Below are 26237 nucleotides of genomic sequence, written 5' to 3'. Positions count from 1 at the left end.
AAGAAACAATATTCAAGTCTTTCTAAATAGCTGATTGGACTCATTATTCTTATATATTGGAATATTTTTGTATATTACCAGTGGTAAATCTAAAATATTGAAGATAATAGCTTTTTAGTTCAAATTTATGTGATCAAATTTATATCTTTTATACTCCCTTTGATTAAACCACAGAAATCGTCATCTTTCTAAAAATCTGATTTAAAAGACTTTTTTTCTACTGAATTGCTAATTGCTGTACTTCATTGATTCATTCTGGTATATGCTAAATGCGTTGTTTTAAAATGTTTTTGGCCATAAAACTTCTGGAAAGGGAAATTTTATGTGGAAATTCAAATATAAAACAGATAAAACAGGACCTATAGTTTTACTCTTAGGTATATACCCGAAAGAACTGAAAGCAAGGACTCAAGTAGATACTTGTATGCCAAAGTTCACGGCAACATTACTTTAATACCCAAAAGGAAAAAACAACAAAGTGTCCATCAACAAATGAATATATAAGCAAAATTTGGTAAATTCATAAAACAGGATATCAGCCTTAAAAAGGAAGAAAATTCTGATACATGTTATAATATGGATAAACCTTGAGGACACTATGCTAAGTGAAATAATCCAGACACAAAAGGACAAATATTGTGTAATTTTACTTATATGAAATACCTAGAATAGACAAATGCATAGGGCCAGAAAGTAGATTAGAGGTTATCAAGGGCTGAGAATGAGGGTAATGAGGAGTTATTGTTTAATGCATACAGCGTTTCTGTTTGGGATGAGAAAGTTCTAGGAATGGATAATGGTGATAGTTACACATAACGAATGTACTTAATATGGCAGTGAATTGTACACTTAAAAATGTTTAAAATAGTAAATTTTATGTATATTTTATCATATACATACTCCCAAAATGTCCAAGACAGACGGTGGAAATGTTCTAGATTAAAGGAGGCTAAAGAGTCCATGACAACTAAATGCACACCTGATCCTGGACTGGATCCTAAACTAGAGGGAAAAATGCTACAAAAGGCCATCATCGGGTCAAGTGACAAAATTTGAATATAAGTAATAGATTAGACAAAACTATTGTACTCATGTTAAATTTACTAATGTGGATAAATGTGCCATGGTTATATAAAAGTATAGCCTGTTTTTCAGAAATATGCATTAAAGTATTTGGTGGTAAAGGGCCATGATATGTGCAACTTAACTTCAAGTGGTTCAGGGAAAAACGTGTGTGTGTGAATGGCCATGCACATATGTGCACATGTGTATATACACACATATATGGAAGGAAGGAGAGAGTGAACAAATGAAAATGATAAAGGATATGACTATTGTTTGTATTATTTCTATTTTCACAGATTTTTGTAAATTTAAAATTTCTAAATGGAAACTTAAAATTTAAAAACTTCTCAAAAGAATTTTATGTGGAAATTTAAATATAAAATAGATAAACAAGAAACTATGGTTAAACAGGGAGTTGGGGGGGGGGTCCAATGACTCAGCTCCCTCCCCTTGTGCACCAAAAGGGTTCCTGAGGCCTCTCTGTAGAGCCTGAGTAGCTAAATCCATAACTTATTTATACCAGTGGTATTCAGAGCCTCTTTAAGTTGCTATCTAGTTATCTTATCATTTTCAAAGTGATTCCTCTTGTCTCAAATCCTATGGTCTTTGTAAACACTAAACCCCTCATATATATCAGGTCTATTCTGAGCTATCTATTATTTCCCACTAAGTTTTTATTTTTAAACCAAAAAATTTCCACAGGTTCTTGACAACTTCCTACATTTATTCTTTGCTACAGGCTCTTATTTTTGTTCTCTATTCATTGTTTTAAAGCAAAATTCAGATGGATTTTTCCTGTAGCCATGTTGGATCTTTATACAGTCAGACTTATATTTTTGGGAGTTCTGCATCTTTTTCACGACATCCTCTTTTCTTCCACATCTCATGTTATGGGATTATTTCTGGAATTTAAAATTTCACCCATATCTAACCTATGAAACTATATAGGTTAGATATGGATAAACCCCTCAGGTTACAAGTATACTCCCATATAGGTACCTATTACTTCACCTTAACTGCTACTTCTTTGTTACAGTTACATTAAGTTCAGACTAGCAATTCCAGGAGGTGTTTCCTCTAATCCTTGGGGAGATGATATCACCAGCAAAACAAAACAATAAACCTGTCAGAGACTTTGTTTTTAGCAGAATGAGATCTCAAGCAGAAATATATGAAGTGAAAGTGCTCTATTACCACATCTACTATGTGGCTTTGGTGGTTGTGTCAGGGTGACAAATACAAATAAATTAAGCATGGTCTCTGTCCTCTTGCAGCTCACTATTAGTATGGGGAGAAGGTGGCAAAGAATGGGATGGGGTTGTGGAATCAGATAAGGGCCTAATAGAGGAGGTAATCCTATTTCCTATGACCTAGCCTTGAAGGCCAAATAGCCAATCCTATTTCCTATGACCTAGCCTTGAAGGCCGAATAGCCTTTCCTTTGCCATGAGGAAATGGGATGGAACTAGAGGCATCCCTAACAGAGAGAAGTGGTAATAGTAGCCTTGAAGTTTGAACACAGCCTGGTATGTATAGGGAACTGCACAGAACTCACTGGATGGTACACTGGCTACAAGAGGTAAATGTAAAAAGAGAAGAAGGAAGAAGAAATAGGAAAGAGTCAGCTTCTGAAAAGTCCCTTTAGATAGAGTTAAAGACTAATTAACAATACCATTTTCTCCATCTTACACTTGTAAATAAAATTTGTAAGTCATGAAAATATTAGTGTGTAAGGGAATTACAGTATTAGGTAGATTTTTTTTTAATTAACCAAAATATCTCATTTATTTTCAATCCTTTCTTAGGCCAACAGAGCCACTCTTAGGTAAGGCATTCCGTTTTCAAACTTACAAATTACTGAATTTACTTTTAAACTATTTTCAAACAATAGCACATTACTTAATATCCACACATTAATAGCTTTATACGAATTATTTGTTTCATACCTGCACGCTGTAGCAAACACAGTTCATTGATATTTATATATTTCTTAAACACATCCATGCAAACCTGCAAAAGTCATGAAAAATGTAAAATTACCTTTTTTTTAAATATTCTGTAAGAACTATACACATTTCAATCCTATCTTTTTGCTTATATTGAAATTTTTAAATGATCTCAAAGGATTGGAATAAAGAAGCTGATGTTTGGTTAACTCACAGATTTGAAGTACATATTTAATTCATTACAAAAATCTTATGTTATTTTATAAATAACCATTTCCCGGTGCAAGGATAAACACACTGACCAATGTATTAGAACAGAGAGCCCAGAAACAGACCCACTCATATACAGTCAGCTGATTTATAACATGGTATCATTGTAGTGTAGTGGGGAAAAGATGGTCTTTTTGATAAACGGTAATGTGTCACCTGAAGATCCACATGGGAAAAAACTGTATCTTGATTCTCTTTTTATATCATAAACAAAAATCAATTCTAGATGATTTGATTCTGCAAAAGGTAAAACAAACTTTTAAAGGAAAAACGTAGGAGAACATCTTCATGATCTTGGTAAAGATCTTCAATAGGATGCAAAAAGTTAATAGCACAAAAGAAAACTGAAAAATTGGACTATAAAAATGAAGAAATTCTATTTCTCAAAAGATACTTTTAAGAGGGTGAAAAGGAGTTTCTGACTACCATAGCATTGCGGTGGGTATTAAATGCCTGAAGACCTGGCCTTGGACCACCCATTTCAGTGGAGAAGGGATGGCATGGTGAGCCAAATGGATGAATGCATTTCAGTGAGATTTTGCTAAAAGGTAGAAGAAAATGCATTTGCTTAGTTTGTCTTATACAGAGAAAGAATCTCAGCAGGATCAAAACCTACTAGTGGAGTTAGAGAGGCTCCCTAATACAAAGAAAGTGTAAATGACAGACTCCCAGTGGCCCACACTCTGGCTGAAAACTCCTATAATCCTAGCCATGACAGAGTCCCTTGGCCCTTGTGGGTCCTGAGACTAATGTAGGGAGGTTGCCTGGAAAAGCACTGCTCCAGAGAGGAAGAGCTCATGCTGAGTCCCACAAACTACTAAGTCCTAAGTAGCTGCTAAAAAAGCTGCTAATTAACAACACCCTGGTGCCATGTTGGGAGCCCAGCCCCCATAGACTGTGCCCTGCCCTGGTGCCGAGTGAAAAATCCCTGGAGCCCTACTGACATTCCTGGCCTGCAGCTGCAGCTGCTGTGGCTGTGGGAGCCAATAGCAGTGACCCAGCCACACCCCCAGCAGAAAGATGGCTACACATTTTCACATACCAGAAGGACAAATTCTATTGTTTGCAACCATCACTGCTGTGGACTGCTAAAACAACTTTTGAAAAAGAACAGGCTGCGTACAGTAGCTCATGCCTGTAATCTCAGCACTTTGGAAGGCCAAGACGGGTGGATTGCTTGAGTCTAAGTGTTAGAGACCAGCCTGGGCAACATGGTGAAACCCCATCTCTACTAAAAATAGAAAAATTAGCTGGGCATGGTGACATGTGCCTGTAGTCCCAGCTGCTTGGGAGGCTGAGGTGGGAGGATCATCCGAGCCCAGGAGGCAGAAGTTGCAGCGAGCTGAGATCACACCACTGCACTCCAGCCTGGGCAACAGAGAAAGACCCTGTCTCAAAAAAAAAAAAAAAAAAAAAAAGGAAAGGAAAGGAAAAAAAAAAAAGCATCTAGTCACTTATAAAGAAATCTCCATCAGACTAACAGTGGATTTCTCAGCAGAAACCTTACAGACCAGGAGAGAATAGGATGATGCATCTAAAGTATGCTAAAAGAAAATATGGATATTAATTGATATTATACTCAGCAAAGTTAGCCTTCATAAATAAAGAGAAAGTCTTTCCCAGAAAAGCAAAAGCTGAGGGAGTTCATCACCACTATACCAGCCCTACAAGAAACGCTTAAGGGAATCCTACACCTAGAAGTGAAAAGAATGATATCTACCATCATGCAAACATAAACACCACTGATAAAGCAGAGCATACAAACAAGAAAGAGAAAAGAATAAAATGTTAGCACTACAGATAAGCAGTAAGAGAGAAAGAAAGAAACAAAGGATATACAAAACAGCCAGATATCAATTAATAAGATGACAGGAATAAGCCCTTACATGTCAATAATAACCTTGAATGTAAAGGAATTAAACTTTCCACTTAAAAGATATAGATTGGCTAAATGGATTAAACATGATCCAATGATATGCTCCTTACCAGAAACTCATCTCACCTGTAAAGACACATTAGATTGAAAGTAAAGGGATGGAAAAAGATATTCCATGCAAACAAAAGCCAAAAGCAAGCAGGAGCAGCTATACTTATCAGATAAAACAGACTTTAAGTAAAAAAATAACAAAAAAGATAAAGTCTTTATTTAAAGACAAATGTATCAATTCAGCAACAGGATATAACAACTTAAAATACATGCATCTATCAATGCAGCACCCAGACACATGAAGCAAATATTATTAGATCTAAAGGGAGGGACAGACTCCAATACAATAATAGTTGGAGACTTAAACACCCTACTCTTAGCATTAGACAGAACATCTAGACAGAAAACTAACAAAGAAACACTAGATTCAAACTGCACATTAAATCAAAGGACCTAACAGACATTTACAGAACATTTCATCCAACAGCTACAGAACACACATTCTTTTCATCAGCACATGAACATTTTTTAGACCATATGTTAGAATACAAAACGAATCAGCAATTAAAAAAATCAAAATCATATCAAGTATCTTCTCAGATACAATAAAATAGAACTAGAAATCAATAACAAGAGGAACTCTGGAAACTGCAAATACATGGAAACTAAACAACATGCTCCTGAATGACCATCAGGTCAAGAAATTGAGAAGAAAATGCAAAAATTTCTTGAAGCAATGAGAAAACAAAATACCAAAATATATGAGATACAGCAACAACTATTCTAGAAGGGAAGTTTATAGCATTAAACACCTATGTTAAAAAAGTAGAAAGATTTCAAATAATCACTCTAACAATGCATCTCAAGAAACTAGAAAAGCAAGAACAAACCAAACCCAAAACTAGTAGAAGGAAAGAAATAAGATCAGAGTGGGGCTAAACAAAATAGAGACAAAAAAAGAAAAAAAAAAAAGGAGGGTCAACACAATGAAAACTTGTTTTCTCAAAATGATAAACAAAATTGATAAACTGTTAGCTAGACTAATCAAGATAAAGAAAAGACCCAAACAAACAAAATCTGAAATGAAAATGCAAACTTTACAATGGATACTATGGAAATATAAAAAGATCATCAGAGACTATTATGAACAACTAACTATACATGAAAAAGTAGAAAATCTAGAGGAAATGGATAAATTCCTGGACACATACAACCTACTGAGATTGAATTAGGAAGAAACAGAAAACCTGAACAGATCAAAAACAAGTAATGAGATTGCATCTTTAATGAAAACTCTGAACAAAAAAAAAGTCCAGGACCAGATGACTTCACTGCTGAATTCCAAACTTTCGAAGAAGAACTAATACCAATTTTCCTCAAACTATTCCAAAAAATGGAAGAGAAAGGAATGGTCCCTAACTCATTCTATGACGCCAGCATTACTCTGATAACAAAACCAGACAAGGCTACAACAACAGTAAAAACTATAGGTCAATACCCCTGATAAACACAGACTCAAAAATTCTCAACAAAATATTAGCAAACCGAATCTAGCAGTACATAAAAAAAAAAATACATCATGATCAAGTTGGATTTATTCTAGGAATGTAAGTTTGGCACAACACACACAAATAAATAAACATGATACATCACATTAACAGAATGAAGGACAAAAACCACATGGTCATCTCAATAAATGCAGAAAAAGCATTTAATAAAATTCAATATCCTTCATGATAAAAACCTCAATAAACTAGGCATAGGAGGAATATACCTCAATATAATAAAGGTCATTGTATTATTAGGTCATTCTTGCATTGCTATAAAGAAATATCTGAGACTGGGTAATTTATAAAGAAAAGATGTTTAATTGGCCCATGGTTCTGCAGGCTTTACAGGAAGCACGGTGCTGGCATCTGCTCAGTTTCTAGGGAGGCCTAAGAAAGTTTACAATCATCGCAGAAGGTGAAGGTGGAGCAGACACATCACATGGTGAAAGCAGGAACAAGAGAGCAAAAGAGAGTGGAGCGGAAGGTGCCACACACTTTTAAATGACCAGATCTCATGAGAACTCACTACAGTGAAGAAAGCACCACGACATGAAGGATCCATCCTCATCACCCAAACATCTCCCACCAGGCCCCACCTCCAGGATTGCAGATTACAATTCAATGTGAGATTTGGGCAGGGACAAATATCCAAACTCTCTCAGCCATATAAGGCAAACCTGCAGCTAACGTCATACTGAATGACCAAGACAAGGATGCCTACTTTCACCAATCCTATTCAACATAGTACCAGAAGTCCTGGCCAGAGCAAGCAGGAAAGAGAAAGAAATAAAAGGCATCCAAGTTAGAGAAGTCAAATTGTCACTCTTTGCTACTGATATGATTTTATATTTAAAAATAACTAAAGAATACACCAGAAAACTCTTAGATCTGATTAATAAATCAGTAAAGTTGCAGGATACAAAATCAAAATACAAAAATTAACAGTGTTTCTATATACCAATAAGGAAATAGCTGAGAGAGAGAAATCAAGAAGGTATTCCCAATTATAAAAGTTACAAAAAAAACCTAGGAATAAATTTACCCAAGGAGGTAAAAGATCTCTACAAGGAAAACCACAAGGCACTGATGAAAGAGACTGAAGAGGACATTAATAAATGGAAAGACATCCCAAGCTTATAAATAAGAAGGATTAATGTCATTAAAATGACCATACTGGGCCAGGTGTGGTGGCTTATGCCTGTAATCCCAGCACTTTGGGAGGCTGAGGTGGGCAGATCACGAAGTCAGGAGAGCAAGACCATCCTGGCCAACAAGGTGAAACCTGTCTCTACTAAAAATGGTGGCATGTGGCTGTAGTGCCAGCTACTCAGGAGGCTGAGGCAGGAGAATTGCTTGAACCCAGGAGGTGGAGGTTGCAGTGAGCTGAGATCTCGCCACTTGCCCTCCAGCCTGGCAACAGGGCGAGACTCCATCCAAAAAAAAAAAAAAAAAAAACTGCCCAAAGCAATCTACAGATTCAATGTAATCTCTATTAAAATACCAATGTCATTTTTCACATAGAAAAACATCCTAAAATTCACAGGGAACCAAAAAAGAGCCAGAATAGGTAAAGCGATTCTGAAAGAAAAAGAACAAAGCTGGAGGCATTACACTACCTCACTTCAAAATACATTATAAGGATACAGTAAACAAAAAAGCATGGTATTGATATAAAAACAGACCTACAGACCAATGGAATAGAACAGAGAATCCAGAAGTAAATTTATGTATTTACAGCCAACTGATTTTTGACAAAGGCACCAAGAACATACATTAAGAAAAGGACCCTCTTCAATAAGTGGTGCTGGGAAAATTAAGATATCCATATCCAGAAGAATGAAACTGAATCCCTATCTCTCACCATACACAAAATCAACTCAAGATGGATTAAAACTTAACACCTAAAACCATAGGAGAAAACATAGGGGAGATACTACAGGACATTGGTCTAGGCAAAGATTTTATGGCAAAAGCTACAAAAGCACAGACAACAAAACAAAAAACAAGACAAATGGGACTATATTAAACCAAAAAGCTTCTGCACAGCAAACAGAGTGAAGAGAACCTGTTGAATGAAAGAAAATATCTGCAAACTATTCATGTGACAGAGGACTAATATCCAGAATATACAAGGAACTCAAACAATTCAACAGTAAAAAAAGCAAATAATCTCATTAAAAAGTGGGCAAATGACATGAACAGACATTTCTCAAGAGAAGACATACAAATGGCTAACAGGTATATGAAAGAATGCTCAACATTACCATGTATCAGGGAAACGCAAATCTAAACTACAGTAAGATATTACCTTACCCCAGTTAGAGTGCCTATTACTAAGAAGACAGAAAATAACAAATGTTGGTGAGGATGCAGAGAAAAAGAACTCTTATACACTGTTGGTAGGAATGTAAATTAGTGCAGCCTCTGTGGAAAACAGTATGGAGATTTCTTAAAAAACTAAAACTACCATATGATCCAGCACTCCCACTACTGGGTATTTATCCAAAGAAAAAAAAATCAGTAAATTAAAGAGATACCTGTACTCACATGTTTATTCCAGCACTATTCACAGTAGCAAAGATGGAATTGACCCAAGTGTCCATCAATAGATCAATGAATAAAGAAAATGTGGTATATACACACAATGGAATATTATTTGGTCATAAAAAATAATGAAATCATGTAGTCTGCAGCAATATGGATGAACTGGAGGTCATTATGTTAAGTGGTAATAAGCAGGCACAAAGACACATACACCATATTCTCACTTTTATGTGGGAGCCAAAAAAGTTGATTTCATTGAGGTAGATAGTAGAATGATAGATTCAGAGGCTGGGAAGAATGTGTAGGTAGGAGGGGGAAAAAGAGTGGTTGGTCAAATAGTATAAACATACAGTTAGAAGGTATAAGCTCTAATGTTTGATAGCAGTGTAGGATGACTACAGTTAGCAACAATGTACTGTGTATTTCAAAGTAGCTAGAAGAGAGAATTTGAAATGTTCCCAACATATAGAAATGTTAAACACTCAAGGTGATGGATACACCAAATACCCTGACTTGATTGATCATTTTTTAAAATCTTGATTCACAATATTTTACATATTTATGGGGTATATATGATATTTTGTTATATCTATACATGTAAACTATGTGGATGTATAACAATAAATTTTACATATTTATGGGGTATATGATGTTTCACTACATGCATAGATGTATAAAAATCACACACATGGATGTAACAAAATGTCACATATACCCCATAAATATGTAAAATATTATGAATCAAGAGCAATTAAAAAAAAAAAAACAACCTACTAGTGGAGGTACAAAATAAGAACTGCCATCTCTCACTTAAAAGAATTAAAGGTGGCTGGGTGTGGTGGCTCATGCCTGTAATCCCAGCACTTTGGGAGGCCAAGGTGGGTGGATCCCCTGAGGTTGGGAGTTCAAGACCAGCCTGACCAACATGAAGAAACCCTGTCTCTACTAAGAATACAAAATTAGCCAGGCGTGTTGGCGCACGCCTGTAATCCCAGCCATTCGGGAGGCTGAGGCAGGAGAATCGTTTGAACACAGGAGGCTGAGGTTACAGTGAGCTGAAATTGTGCCACTGCACTCCAGCCTGGGCAACAAGAACTCCGTCTAAAAAAAAAAAAAAAAAATTAAAGTCTTTACTTCCATTTCAGGGCTTAGCATTGTGCCTGGCATGTTGTAAATATTCAATAAATGGTAGTCATTATTATGTTTATTTTACTTAAATTCTTTTTGATTCTCATTTTCTTTTCTTTCGTTTCTTTTTTTTGCTTTTTTGTTTTTTGAGAGGGAGTCTTGCTCTGTCACCTAGGCTGGAGTGCAGTGGTGCAGACTCGCCTCACTGCAACCTCCACCTCCTGGGTTCAAGCAATACTCCTGCCTCAACCTCCCAAATAGCTAGGTGCCCGCCACCATGCCCAGCTAATTTTTGTATTTTAGTAGAGATGGGGTTTCACTTTGTAGGTCAAGCTGGTCTCCAACTCCTGACCTCAAATGATCTGCCCGCCTCAGCCTCCCAAAGTGTTGGGATTACAGGCCTGAGTCACCGTGCCTCGCCAAAAAAAAAGACAGGGTTTCACAATGTTGGCCAGGCTGGTCTTGAACTCCTGACCTCAGGTGATCCACCCACCTGGGCCTCCCAAAGTGGTGGGATTACAGGCATGAGCCACCGCGCCCGGCCTCTCATTTTCATCATCAACAAAATGAGGATTAAATCAGTTAATATACGTAAAGCACTTGAAACAGAATCTGGCATATATGGTAAGTGTTGACTATTATTCTTTCACCCATGAATATCTTTTTATTTTTTCTATGAAGCTTCTTCTGATCTTACTTGTTTGGATTAATAATTTGCCTACCTGTATTCTGCTCATATTTTATAACACATCCTTTATATTAAATAACATTGATTTGTTTGCTTGTGTGTCTCTCTGCCAAATGGGGTTCTCGATAGCTGGGACCTATCTTACTTATCTTAGTGGTCTTAGTGCATAGTCTTTTCTTGCCACATATTATTGTGGCTTTGAGCTGGGTTTTAAAGGATGAAGAGGATGGTGTGATTGGAGCACGGCGGGTGGTACATCAGTGGGAACTGAAATTTGACAAATATACTGACATGTGATTGTAAGTTGTTGAATGTCAAACTAAATAATTTGAATTTATTTTGTATACAGAAGGGAGGCATTTTTTTTATTATTGACCAGATTAATTCCATATTTTAGGAAGATAATTCTGAATGTGGAATAGAGAATATAGTGTAAAGAGGAAAAGAGATTGAAAACAAAAAGAAGATGTAAAAAACTCTGGCTCTTGCTGTATTAGAGAGTTATTATTTTAGCAGAGGTCTTCTAGAATATAGCCTTTTACCATCATGCAACCTTTTCAGCCTTTTCACACAGAAAGGCTTCAGTGTGTCCCTGCTAACTTTGTTTTGACTTCTGTTAAAAGAAAAACTTCAGAAAAAATAAATTTAATAGAGTTTATCTGAGCATTAAAAGATTCATGAATGGGGAAGCACCACAAACTAGAGAGGTTCAGAGAGCTCTGTTTTAACAGTGTGAACAGTGGGATTTCTTACAGACTGAATGTGGAAACAAAGTTGAGAAATTACTTGAAAGGCTATAGCTAGGTGTTTGCCTTATCTGGGCACAATCTGGTGGTAAATTCCTTGTTAGAGGATAGTTGTTGGTTTCGTTAAGATTAAGTTCTGATAACCTATAGATTGGGAGAAAATATTTGCAAGCCATACATTTGATAAGGGGTTAGTATCTAAAATATATAAATAATTCAAATAACTTAGAAAGAACAGAAGTAATCCAATGTAAAAATGGGCAAGGGAGGCTGGGCGTGGTGGCTCACGCCTGTCATCCCAGCACTTTGGGAGGCCAAAGCGGGCAGATCATGAGGTCAGGAGATGGAGACCATCCTGGCCAACATGGTGAAACCCCGTCTCTACTAAAAATACAAAAATTAGCCAGGTGTGGTGGCGCAGGCCTGCAGTCCCAGCTACTCAGGAGGCGGAGGCAGGATAATTGCTTGAACCCAGGAGGCAGAGGCTGCAGTGAGCCGAGATTGTGCCACTGCACTCCAGCCTGGGCAACAGAGCAAGACTCTGTCCCCAAAACAAAAAAAAAAACAGGGGGTGGGGGGGCAAGAGAGCTGAACAAACATTCCTCAAAAGAAGATACATAAATGGCAAATGTACGAAAAAAGGCTCAACATCATGAATCAGAGAAATGCAAATTATAAACCTCAGTGACATATTGCCTGACATCTGTCAGAATGGCTATTATCAAAAAGACAAATGATAACAAGTGCTGGTGAAGATGTGGAGAAAAGGGAATCTTTGTATACTGTTGGTGGCAATGTAAATTAGTATAGCCATTATGGAAAACTGTACGGTCATTCCTCAAAAAACTAAAAATAGAATTGCCATATGATCTAGCATCTCACTTCTGTGTATTTACCCAAAAGATTTGAAATCAGTATGTTGAAGAGATGTCTGCACTTCCATGTTCATTGCAGCACTATTCACAACAGCCAAGGTATGGAATCAACCTAAGTGTCCATCAATGGATGAATGGATTAAGAAAATGTGGTATATATACACAATGAAATACTATTCAGCCTTAAAAAAAGAAAGAAGTTTTGTCACTGTAACACAGAAAGACTGGAGAACATGCTAACTGAAATAAGCCAAGTACAGAAAGACAAATGCCATATATGTTCTCATTTACATATGGAATCTAAAACTCAAAGGAGCAGAGAGTAGAACAGTAGTTACCAGAGGACAGGGGTGAAGGGTGGTAAGGGGAATGGGGAGATGATGGTCAAAGAGTACCAAGCCTCAATTAAACAGGAAGAAAAAGTTTTTTTTCTTTGATATCTACTGCATGGTGTGGTGACTATAGCAAATAATAATGTACATTTCATAATTGCTAAGAGTAAATTTCAAATGTTCTCACCACAAAAAAAGATAGTATCCTAGGTGACAGATATGTTAATTAGCTTGATTTAATTATTCCATATCATATTCATAAATCAAAACATCACACTGTACCCCATAAATAAACTATAGTTTTCAACTTGTAATTTTAAATTAAAAATTAAAAAAACAAAATACAAAAGGTGAAAAGGCAACTTCTAAAGTAGTAAATGATTTTATATATATAGATATACATACACACACACACAACTGAGAACTTGTATACAGATTATGTGATCAATTATTGTAGACAGAGAAGAAAAAGAATCCCACAGAATATAGGGAAAATATCAGTATACTTCCAAATACAGCATATCCTACTAATGCTCAATAAACATTTTGAAAAGTGCTCAACTTCATCAATCATCAGGGAAGGTATCACTACCCACCCGCCAGAATGGCTAAATGCAAAAGGCTAATAATATCAAGAGCTGGTAAGGATGTGAAACAACCAGAATTCTCAGACATTGCTGGTAGGAGTGTAATTTGGTAAAACTCCTCTGGAAAACTGTTCGGCTGTTATCTACTAAGGCTGAATATATGTAGGCCCTATGACACAGCACTTCCAGTTTTAAGTATAACCTATCATAATGTATACATATGTTCACCAAAAGACATGCAGAACACTGATAGCATCACAATTGTAATATCCAAATCTGCTCCATCCAATATTCCATTTTGATATACTCACAAAATGGAATATTAACTATTATACGACAATGAGAAACATCTGCAATAGGTGTTTGTTCAAAAATATTGAGCAAAAGAAGATAGACAAAAGAATACACATATGATTCCTTTTATATAAAGAACAAAAGCAGGCAAAACTCACATCAATGCTATTAGGAGTCAACGAAAATCTAAATTAAAATGCACGACTGAGATAGCTATTAAAACAATCTCTACTTTAAAGACTTTATATGTTTTACCTTTTCATCCCCTTGTTCAGGCACATGAGCAAACTTGCACAGTGGTCGCTCACAGCCACGTAACGTATTAAAATGAAATTTGCAATATTTATAGGGTATCATCAACCCTAGGGACTTCTGGAACACCTAGAAAATTAGAAAGATTCACTTTCTGTATTAACTGTAAAGCATCCAGTATAGTTAAGCAAGACAGCATTTGAAGCAACACAAATAACATATACTCCAAAGAGTATCAAGATAACTTGTTTGCTAATTTGATAAGAAAAAATAAAACTTCAAACAATTTATATTTTCAAAAATAATTTAAAAATCATTTCAGAGTGATTTGTCTGGATTTTAAAAAATTTATCTTTGTGTAAAATATTCCATCAAGGTTATTCTCTTTTATGTCTCTTTTTTTTTTTTCACCAATGACAGATATTTATTGAGCACTCTTTCTGTGGAAGGCACCCTCTAGAAATTTATCATCTATTAGAGGGATGAAATACAGATGACAGAAAAACAACTACAAGACAGTATATTATAAGTGGTATGGAAAATGGCACTTTATAATTCTCATTTTTTAAGACTGTTTTTTTGGAGCAGGTATAGGTTCACAGAAAAATTAAGGAACAGAAATATCCCACGGACTCCCAGCCCCCACATATTTTACATAATTAAATGTACACATTCCTCCTCCCTTTTATATACCTGTCTCTATTTTACAAAAAGTTAATTCTATTATAATATGCACTATATTTCAGATGCATTTATTAGAACCAAAATTCTCCTTAGTTTTTCTGGTTAATAGAACAAGGCAAATGAGAGTTAAAACTTTTTACAACAAACTTTCCCCATAAACTGCTTTATATCAGCAGCTTTCTCTGTCATCACAGAAAACTATTCAGCCTGTTTTTTCTGTTTTGGATGTTCTCCCTCTGCTGTTTTCAACCTCTTATGCTATTTGTTAATATCTTCTAAGTCACTACTTATTTTCTACCTCTTACCACAAACCTCTATTCAAAATCCATATAATATCTGGAACTGCTTAAAAAATGATGATAGGCTGGGCACGGTGGCTCACACCTGTAATCACAGCACTTTGGGAGGCCAAGGAAGGAGGATCACAAGGACAGGAGTTAGAGACTAGCCTGGCCAACATGGCGAAACCCCGTCTCTACTAAAAATACAAAACTTAGCCAGGTGTGGTGGTGGGCGCCTATAATCCCAGCTACTCGAGAGGCTGAGGCAGGAGAATCTTGAGGCTGAGGCTCAAACCCAGGAGGCGGAGGTTGCAGTGAGCCGAGATCATGCCATTGTACTCCAGCCTGATGACAAGAGCAAGATTCCGTCTCAAAAAAAAAATATATATATATATATAGGGAAATAAAACCCAAAGGTCCAAAGTATTGGTTTTATGAAATTATTTTTTTTTAAGGGGAGGGTAAAAGAGGGAGTGGAGGAAAGTGAGGAAGAGGAGGGAGGAGAAGGAGGAGGAGGGGGAAGACAAAGAGACAGATTATTACTTTTTTAAAAAGTAGACTTACCCCCACATTTTTTTCCCTCTTAAATATTTCACAAGTTTCAGGATTCTGCAGCTTTAGGACAGAATGTTTTCCCAGAAATCTGAAATCTAGAAATGATTTAGAGTGACATTACACACCAATATGTTACAATTTATTTTCTTCATAACAATGAAATAGATGATCACTACTATCTGCTTTAAAGTTTCACTTTGAAATATTCATGTTCAATTCACAGACTGTGCTGCCATGTGTGTTCCTGTGAAATATAGTGTGATTTACATCTTAGGTGCCTTCAAGTATTTCTAGACCTGAATTTAAAATTTTAAACTCACTATAAGCTGCAGACAACTTTCTTAAAAACCTCACATAGCAGCATTGGGCACTGTATTCAAATGATATATCTCTAAGTTAAATAGACAAATATTATACACAATGAACATTTCTAAGGGAAGAAAACTAGTGACAAATCCAGGTGCAATGTACTGAACTGTGTTCCCACAAAATTCACATGTTGAAGCCCTAACCCTCAATATGACTATATTTGGAGATAGGGTGTTTATAGAAGTTAATAAGGTTAAATGAGGTCATAAAGGTGGGGTCCTGAATCAATGGAATTAATGTCCTTATATGAATAGGCGCCAGCCTGGTGTGGTGGCTTACACCTGTAATCTCAGCACTTTGGGAGGCCCAGGTGGGCAGACTGCCTGAGGTCGGGAGTTTGAGACCAGCCTGGCCAACATGGTGAAACCCATCTCTACTAAAAATACAAAATTTAGCCAGGCACGGTGGTGTGTGCCTGTAATCCCAGCTACTCGGGAGGCTGAGGCAGGAGAATCACTTGAACCTGGGAGGCGGACGTTGTAGTGAGCCAAGATCACACCATTGCACTCCAGCCTGGGCTACAGAGTGAGACTCTGTCTTAAAAAAAAAAAAAAAAAAAAAAAAAAAAAGAATAGGCACCACAGAGCTTACACTCTTTCCTTGCACACACCAAGGAAAAGTTATGTGAGGACTTAGCAAGAAGGTAGCCATCTGCAAGCCAGAAACAAGAGCCCTCATCAGAAAATGAACCCTTCTAGAACCTTAGTCTTGAACTTCTAGCACTGTACAAAATAAATTTCTGTTGTTTGAGACCTTTAATCTGTGGCATTTTATTATGGCAGCCCAAGCAAACTAATACACCAGGCATCATATCCCTTAATGTTGGTCTTTTAAAAAGAGAACTAGGGCATTTAAAAATGTTCTTTTCTAAAGATAAAAATAACAAATAAAAATAAAAGTATTTTTAATTTTAAATCATTTATTTTTTACTTTGGCAGCATCCAGCTATAATCTGAAACAAGCTGAAGTTTTTGCTGCATAGCTTCACAGTAATTTGCATTATGAAAACTGTAAGACTTTTTAAGATAAAACACATGACCATCATGAGCTTGCTGTTACAGTATACAACACGAGGCAGCATGAAGTCAGTACTGGGTAGGTACAGAAAAGTTAGGTGTGTGTGCTATACAACGTGATTTTATAGATTCTAAATTCATCCTTTAATGTAGTCTGTTTTGTTCAAAGTACTGTTAATTATCAAAAAACTGACACAAATTCTAAAATACATATACAAATACACTCTATCAAAATATATTTTAGATACAATCTGTAATTTACTCATACTACCACTATCACATAAATACAGATATTTCACACATTGTTCCATCAAAAGTACTAAGTAGGCTGGGCGTGGTAGCTCACACCTGTAATTTCAGCACTTTGGGAGACTGAGGTGGGCAGATTACGAGGTCAGGAGTTCAAGACCAGCCTGGCCAACAAAGTGAAACCCCGTCTCTACTAAAAATACAAAAAATTAGCCGGGCATGGCAGTGGATGCCTGTAATCCCAGCTACTCAGGAGGCTGAGGCAGGAGAATCGCTTGAACCTGGGGAGGTACAGGTTGCAGTGAGCTGAGATCGTGCCACTGCACTCTAGCCTGGGCAACAGTGTGAGACTCTGTCTCAAAAAAAAAAAAAAAAAAAAAAAAAGTACTAAGTAAAGGTGCACAGACTTTCTAATTTTAACATATTTTACATGTTTCCATTTTTCTTTTTTAATCATCTTTTGTTTTTGGTAGAAAAATCTCCTAGTTCCTATATGACCAAAAGCCAACAGGATTTCATTAAGAAAACAAATAGTACCATTCATCCAGGTATTCAGTATTGTGTCTTCTTGATGACCACTTAGATTCAAAGGAGGTACTAATAAGCACAGAGGTTTCGGGACTGGTGCTGCAAACTGACATTCGCCAACCATAATGTCGGCATTTCTAGAATCTTTGCTGTGTGAAAGGAAAAACTAACATCAGAATTTAAATGCATTTTTAAACATTAAAGTAATCCTTTGCAGATATTTCTTTTTAAAAAAAGTTTTTATTTTTATTTTTTTACAAATTGAAGGACTGTGGCAACCCTGAGTCGAGCAAGTCTAACTGGTGCCATTTTTCTAACAGCATATGCTCACTTACGTCTCTGTGTCACATTTTGGTAATTCTCACAATATTTCAAATTTTTTCATTATTATTTTATCTGTTATGGTGATTCGTGATCAGTGATCAATGTTACTACCGATATTGTTTCAGAGCACCATGAAAACTAAGCCCTTATAAGAGGGTGCACTTAATCAATGAATGATGTGTGTGTTCTGACTGCAACACCAACTGGCTGTTCCCCTATCTCTCTCCCTCTCCTTAGGCCTCCCCATTTCCTGAGACAAAACCATATTGAAATTAGACCAGTTAATGACCCTACAATGTCCCCTAAGTAGTCAAGTGAAAGGAGGGGTCTCACATCTCTTACTTTAAATCAAAAGCTAGAAATGATTAAGCTTAGTGAGGAAGGCATGTTGATGAACAAGATAGGCCAAAAGGTAGGCCTCTTGTACCAAATAGTTAACCAAGCTGTCAATGTAAAGGAAAAGTTCTTCAAGGAAATTCAAAGTGCTACTCCAGTGAACATGTGAATGAAAAGAAAGTGAAACAGCCTTATTGCGGAAATGGAGAAAGTTTGAGTGATCTAGATGGAAGATCAAACCAGTCCCTAATACAGAGCAAGACCCTAACTCTCTTCAATTCTGTGAGGGCTGTGAGAGATAAGAAAGTTACAGAAGTATGAAGCTAGCAGAATTGGTTCACGAGGTTTGATGAAACAAGCCATCTCTGTAACATAGAAGTGCAAGGTCAAACAGGAAGTGCTAATGGAAAAGTTGCAGCAAGTTATCCAGAAGATCCAGCTAAGATAACTGATGAGGGAAGCTACAACAAACTGATTTTCAACATAGACAAAACTGCCTTATACTGGAAGAAGATACCATCTAGGACTTTCATAGCTAAAGAAAAGTTAATGCCTGCCTTCAAAGATTCAACAAATAGACTGGCTCTCTCCTGTTAAGGGATAATGCAGCTGGCAACTTTAACCATTTCAAAAATCATAGGGCCCTTAAGAATTATGTTAAATCTATTCTTTCTGTGCTCTATAAATGAAACATCAAAGCCTGTACAACAGCACATCTGTTTAAAGCATGGTTTACTGAATATTTTAAGCCTACTATTGAGATCTATTGCTCAAAAAAGATTCCTTTCAAAATATCACTGCTCATTGACAATGTATTTTGTCACCCAAGAACTCTGCCAGACATGCTCAAGGAGATGAATATTGTGTTTTTTTGTTTGTTTGGTTTTTGAGAAGGAGTCTTGCTCTGTTGCCCAGGCTGGAGTGCAGTGGCATGATCTCAGCTCACTGCAACCTCTGCCTCCCGGGTTCAAGCAATTCTCTGCCTCAGCCTCCTCAGTCGCTAGGATTGCAAGCGCCTGCCACCACGGCTGGCTAATTTTGGTATTTTTAGTAGAGGTGGGGTTTCACCATCTTGACCAGGCTGGTGCTGAACTCCTGACCTCGTGATCCACCCACCTTGGCCTCCCAAATTGCTGGGATTACAGGCATGAGCCACCACGCTCAGCCTGAATGTTGTTTTTATGCCTGCTAACACAACATCTATTCTGCAATCTATGAATCAAGAAGCAATTTTGACTTTCAAGTCTTATTATTTAAGAAATACATTTAATTAGGCTCTATCTGCCATGGATAGTGATTTCTCTGATAGATCTTGGCAAAGTAAATTGAAAACCTAGAAAGAACTCACCATTCTAGGTGCCATTAAAAACATTTGTGATTTAAAAGAGGAGGTCAACATATCAACATTAGCAGTCTGGAGGAAGTTGATTCCAACCCTCAGAGATGATTTTCAGGGTTTAAATACTTTAGTGGTAGAAGTCACTGCAAATGTGGAGGACACAGCAAGAAAACTAGAACTAGCAGTGGAGCCTAAAGTTGTAACTGAATTGCTGCAATCTCATTATAAAACTTGAATGGATGAAGAGTTGCTTCTTATGGATGAGCAAAGAAAGTGGTTTCTTGAGATGAAATCTACTACTGATGAAGCCATGAACATTGTTTAAGTGGCAAAGGACTCAGAACATCACACAAACTAGCTGATAAAGCAGAGGTAGAGTTTGAGAGGATTGAATCCGAATTTGAAAGAAGTTCTATTGTTGGTAAAATGCTATCAAACAGCATCACATGCCACAGAGAAATCTTTTGTGAGAAGAACTGTCAACTGATGCAGCAAACTGCATTGTTGTCTTATTTTAAGAAACTGCCACAGCCACCTCAACCTTCAACCTTCACTCCAATCTTCAACCACCCTATTCAGTAAGCAGCCATCAACATCCAGGCAATTATGACTCACTGAAGGCTCAGATGATGTAAGAACTTTTTGGCAATAAAGTATTTTTAAATGAAGGTGTGTACATTTTTTTAAAGACATAATGCTATTGCACACTTAATAGACTATAGTGTAAGCATAACCTTTCTACGCACTGGGAAACAAAAAAAATTCATATGACTCATTTTATTGCAATATTTGCTTTACAGCAGTAGTCTGAACTCAAACCTGCAATACCTCCAAGGTATACCTGTATATATTACAATTCTTTAACATCTCTAATAGGTTGTTCCTGCCTTCTTAACTAGAAAACCAGCACTTCTTAAGTGGTTGGAGTAGAGGAAGGAATGGGGTGGTGTGGTTAAGATTAGAGCAAAATATTTTTGACCATGCCAAACAAAAGGTCTGAGGAGGAGTTAGGTTAGTGTTTTAATCTGGAAGATGTCACTAAATTATTCTACTGATAATGTAATTAAATTAATTATAAATTATTCTTCAAGAAAAGTATATACAATAAGCCTATAAAGGTCTTTGAGAGCTTTCTCTGGGGAAAAGGTATTAAAAATGTTATTGTTTCAGGGTGACTGATTTAAACAGCTTTAATTGCATTCTAATATGTGAGATCCTACATAACCAATTTTAGAAAAATTTAATTTGGACACTACTTCTCTAGAAAAATAACTTAAGCAAGGAGAGGGAAAGAAGTACTTCAGAGCTGATTAGTAAATACAAATGCATTTACTTTTTAGAAGAAAGGTTTACACTACCATTCAGATACTATAATGTTTACCTTAAAAATAATTCTAATAAGTTTTTTCAGGTTGTGTTTTCTGGGCCAGAGGAGAGTAAAAGTAGTAAGAAGAGGGAGCCATACTTACAACAGTTGAAATTTAGTAGCATTGATAGAATTTAAGATTTTCACACAAAAAAAAGATCTTCATTTCTCTCCCCAACTTGGGATGTCACTTATATGTATTATCAGTATGTTCCCCGCAAATAAAACAAAAGCGGCAACATAAACAAAGAAATAGAAATTATGAATTTCTACAGATGGAAGAGATTATCTATCTTTTATTTTTGATCAGATGACTGAAGCCCATGGTGATGTAATGACTTAACCAATCAATGTCACACTGGTGATCACTATGATAGAGTCAAGTTGATAAACCTTTGCAGGCTGCAGTTACACTATCTTAGTTTGTAAGCAAAATGATTGCAATAGAAAAAAAAAGTTAACCTTCTTGCTTTTTCTTTAGTATCTTCCTTTTTCTTTAGTATCTCCAAATGGTCATGAACCGTACTAAACCTTCTATACCAATCTAATTCTTGTCTGGCCTTTCCCTTAACACAGTAGTTCTCAAACTTGAGCATGCATCAAAATCAGCTGGTGGTCTTGTTAAAAACAGATTGATAGGCCCATCGCCAAAGTTTGATTCAGTAGGTCTGAGATGGGACCCAATAATTTCAATTTCTGACAAGTTCATGCATGATGATGCTTCTCCAAGGATCACACTTTGAAAATTACTGCCTTAACATTAAAGGCCTCAGATATATCCATCACCTTGACCTGGGTGAGTCAAATGCAAAATGAGGGTGGTGGAGGATAGATCAGATGATCTTTAAGGTGTCCTCCAACTCTAAATGCGGTTTTATATGTTCCAGAGAGTGTGCTATAACTCTCCGTATGAATCACTGCACCCATGTAAGATCCTTGCAAACTGCAATGTGAGTCTGATTTCAGCCACTCTTATCTTCATAAAAGTCAAACATACATCATTTTTTCTTTTTATAACTACTCCTTATCTTTCCTCAAAAAATATTTTAATGACTCAAAAAACTTAGTGACAGCTTTAAGGTAATTTACAATACCCCTTACACCTGAGTACATCTGACACATTAATTAAAGTATACCTATATATGGCTAATGGCATATAGCCCAAGCATATAAACAGTAGAGAACAAAAAACATACTCAAGATACAAATTAGACGAGTGACTATTTTAAGTTATGTAATTAAGAATTATGTTACAGACCTTTTGCAAACTTCATAAATATTTTCTTTTTCTTCTTTGGTAATCACTTTGTCTGTAAATCTATGCTGTGAAGAGATTATGGTTAAATAAGAACCAGTGAATGTCTCTGTATTACACACTAAGCTATGAGGCTTACTGGATTTATTATAATGTATTCGATGTTAATTAAACAACTAGTTTATGGCCAATCCCTAAAAACAATTCTATTCTACATAATTTAAAATACTGAATCCTGACTTTAAAATTTCCACTGCTGCTTAAGAGAAAAATTAATATAAGTCAAAACATTTGTCCAGGTTTTGATATCACCTTTAATTACCCAAGTCGCTATTTCAAATCATTAGGTAAAACTTAAGTTGAGTTTCTTTTTATTCAGAAAAAAAGCTTGAGCTTTGAATTATTTTAAAGTGGTATTTGTGAACATAAAATTTATTTTTCATAAGAAATATTTAAATGTGTTTTAAATATAACTATACTTACATTTCACAAGTAGCTGTTTTGAAATCATGATTTTCCAGTCATAAGAAGGTTATACATGTTCAAATACTAAACTTTTGAAAAAACAGTCATCCACTAAAAGAATAAAATACCTAGGAATACAGCTAACCAGGAAAGTGAAAGACCTCTATGATGAGAATTACAAAACACTGCTCAAAGAAATCAGAGAGGACATCAACTAATGGAAAAACTTTCCATGATCATGGATAGAAAGGAGCAATATCATTAAAATGGCCATACTGCCCAAAGTAATTTATGGATTCAATGTTATTCCTATTAAACTATCAATGACATTCTTCAGAGAACTAGCAAAAATTCATATGAAACTCAAAAGGAGAGCGAATAGACAAGGCAATCCTAAGCAACAAGAACAAAGCTGGACGCATCATGTTACTGACTTCAAACTATACTACAGGGCTACAATAACCAAAACTGCATGGTACTGGTACAAAAACAGATACACGGACTAATAGAACTGAATAGACAGCATAGGAATAAGGCTGCACACCTACAACCATCTGACCTTCGACAAAGCTGACAAAAACGAGCAATGTGGAGAGGACTCTCTATTCAATAAATGGTGCTGGGTAACTGGCTAGCCACATGCAGAAGACTGAAACTGGACCCTTCTTTTACCATATGCAAAAATCAACTCGAGATGGGTTAAAAACTTAAATGCTAAAACCCAAAACTATAAAAGCCTTGGAAGACAACCTAGAAATCTTAGAAAACTACAAAAATCAACTCGAGATGGGTTAAAAACTTAAATGTTAAAACCCAAAACTATAAAAGCCTTGGAAGACAACCTAGAAATCTTAGAAAACTACAAAAATCAACTGAGAAACATAAAACATAACAAACTGAAGGACCTACCATGTTCCTGAATGAGAATACTAGAGTTAAAGATGTTGGTTCTCCCCAAATTAATTTATACATTAAAGAAATTACAATGTGAGTTTAAAGCACTGTTTAAAAAAAACACATGAGAGAACCACCAAAAAACATTTTACTATTTAATATTTTACTTACTATTTTTCAAAAAATTGATAGTATGCTATTGGTGTAAGGACTAGCAATCAATGAAACAAAAGAAAAGAAACAGATCTATATATAAAACAGAAAATATTCAATATGGCACTTGAAATTTAGGAGGAAATGATTCAATAAATGGTAGAACAACTGGCTAGTTAATTGGATGGAAATTAAGTGTGCTCCCAACTCACCATATGCCAAAATACCTTTTAGGTTCATTAAAGATTTCATTAAATTAAAAATAAATTCTAAAAGTAGAAAATAAAATAAAATAGCAAAACAAATCAAATATATAAATGAGTATATAATCTGGAGGATTTGGAAAGCCTAAGCATGACACCAAAGGTAGAAACCATGAAGTAAGATATCAATAGGTTTGACTACAAATATTTTAAATATTTTCATACGTTAAGAGAATAAAGAGTACAAAATGCCATCTGCTAAAACAAGGAAAAGTTACACTGTTTCTATATTCCTTCCCCTAAGATAAATTTTAGTTTGATTAAAAATTTAAACATAATAAATAACACCAAAAAACCCTAAAAGAAAATATGAGAGAAAATTTTAAATGTTGAGATGGGGAAGGGTTTCTCTAAATCTGACTTGTAACTCCTACTATGAAAGAAAACTGACATATTTGATTAAATAAAAATAAAAGGCTTTTACAAGGTGAAAAGCTCCTAAACTAAGTCAAAACAAATGAAATCCAGGAAAAGGTATAGCCACATATGACAAAGAACAGATAAGTTTATATCATGAAATGTTCCTACAAGTAAAAAGATCAAATCCGGAAGAAAATGGGCAAGTGGGCATGTATTAGTCCATTTTTATGCTACTATAAAGAACTGTCCAAAACTGGGTAATTTATAAAGGAAAGAGGTTTTAATTGACTCGCAGTTCAGCATGGTTTGGGGAGGCCTCAGGAAACTTACACAAGGTGAAGAGGAAGCAAGGCACCTTCTTCACAAGGTGGCAGGAAGGAGAATGAATGCAGGAGGAACTACTAAATGCTAATAAAACCATCAGATTTCATGAGAACTCACTATCACAAAATAGCAAGGGGGGAACTGCCCCCATGAGTCCATTACCTCCACCTGGTCTCTCCCTTGACATGCAGGGATTGTGGGGATTATGTAGATTCAAGATGAGATTTTGGGTGGGACCACAGCCAATCATACCAGGACATAAACAGCAAGTTCATAGAAAACAATATAAATGGCTTCTAAAGATGTTTAACTAGACTCATAAGAGAAATGCATATTAAAACTAAAACAAAGTCATTTATAAAAATAGGCAGATGGACAAAAAATTAATAATGAATTAGTGTGTGGGGAGAAAATGGCACTCTCACACAATGTTGTTGAAAGTATACATCAAAGCAATCTCTATGAAGGACAATTTGACAACTCCACTTCTAGGAATTAATCCAAAAATGCTTGCACATATGCAAAATGCCTTATGCTCAAGGATGCATAATGCAGCAATATTTAAATAGCAAAAAAATGGAAACAAACCAAGTGTCCATCAGTAGTGGGACTTGTTAGAGTATATTCATATAGTAGGTAATTATACAACTATAAAAACAAGACATCATTACATACATTGAAAGGAAAAACATCTCAAGCAAGGTAAAGAACAGTACGCTACCATCTGGATGAAATTCAAAAGAATTCACAATGGGTGTACTTTGAGAAATGGCAGAGAATCTCCTATTGGGGTAACTCTTCTGCAGATAACAACCATAAACCCTGGATAAAATATGTTTAAACTACCTGAAAACCCTGGAGAGATATGAAAAGCAGGCAGAACCTAGAGGGAAGTCTACACTCAGAAAGATGGAATGCCACTGGGTAACTGTCTTGTTTTTATGGCTGTATACCCAAGGGCAGGCCCTAGTTGGAACCACTTGGGGAGGACAACAATTTGCCCTACCAACAAAGAACCAGAAGAACAGAGTTTGGGGTAAAATCAGAAAGTGAGGCTAGGAATCTGGGAGAAAGTCTAACAGACAAAGTCCCCAAATCTACTTATAACTTGACCCAAATCTCTAGCTGATCTCTCAACAATATGTATGTAACGTGGATTCCAAAGAGCCCAGCTAAGACTCAAAGAACTGAACAAACATTTCAACTGAGTCTAACCGCAGGGAAGTAATCTGGAGGATGAGTTCACCCAAGTTAAAACCTAACATGCGACTAC

The 26237-nt window shown here is 36.0% G+C and overlaps 1 protein-coding gene across 1 annotated transcript in view; it reads right to left on the bottom strand.

The window, feature by feature from the left end:
• LOC105480302 (testis and ovary specific TOPAZ 1) overlaps nucleotides 1-26237 on the bottom strand; it is a 91093-nt gene that overhangs the window by 48045 nt on the left and 16811 nt on the right. The window contains exons 5-9 of the mRNA XM_011738925.2: nucleotides 22509-22573; nucleotides 17895-18034; nucleotides 15733-15818; nucleotides 14207-14332; nucleotides 3011-3074 (exon numbers count right to left, since the gene is read on the bottom strand). Of these exons, the coding sequence (XP_011737227.1) occupies nucleotides 3011-3074; nucleotides 14207-14332; nucleotides 15733-15818; nucleotides 17895-18034; nucleotides 22509-22573 (481 nt within the window). The remainder of the gene's footprint in view (nucleotides 1-3010; nucleotides 3075-14206; nucleotides 14333-15732; nucleotides 15819-17894; nucleotides 18035-22508; nucleotides 22574-26237) is intronic.

Source organism: Macaca nemestrina, chromosome 2 (genome assembly GCF_043159975.1).
Source record: "Macaca nemestrina isolate mMacNem1 chromosome 2, mMacNem.hap1, whole genome shotgun sequence".
In the NCBI taxonomy this organism is placed as follows: Eukaryota; Metazoa; Chordata; class Mammalia; order Primates; family Cercopithecidae; genus Macaca; species Macaca nemestrina.
This window is presented reverse-complemented; position numbering and strand designations above follow the sequence as displayed.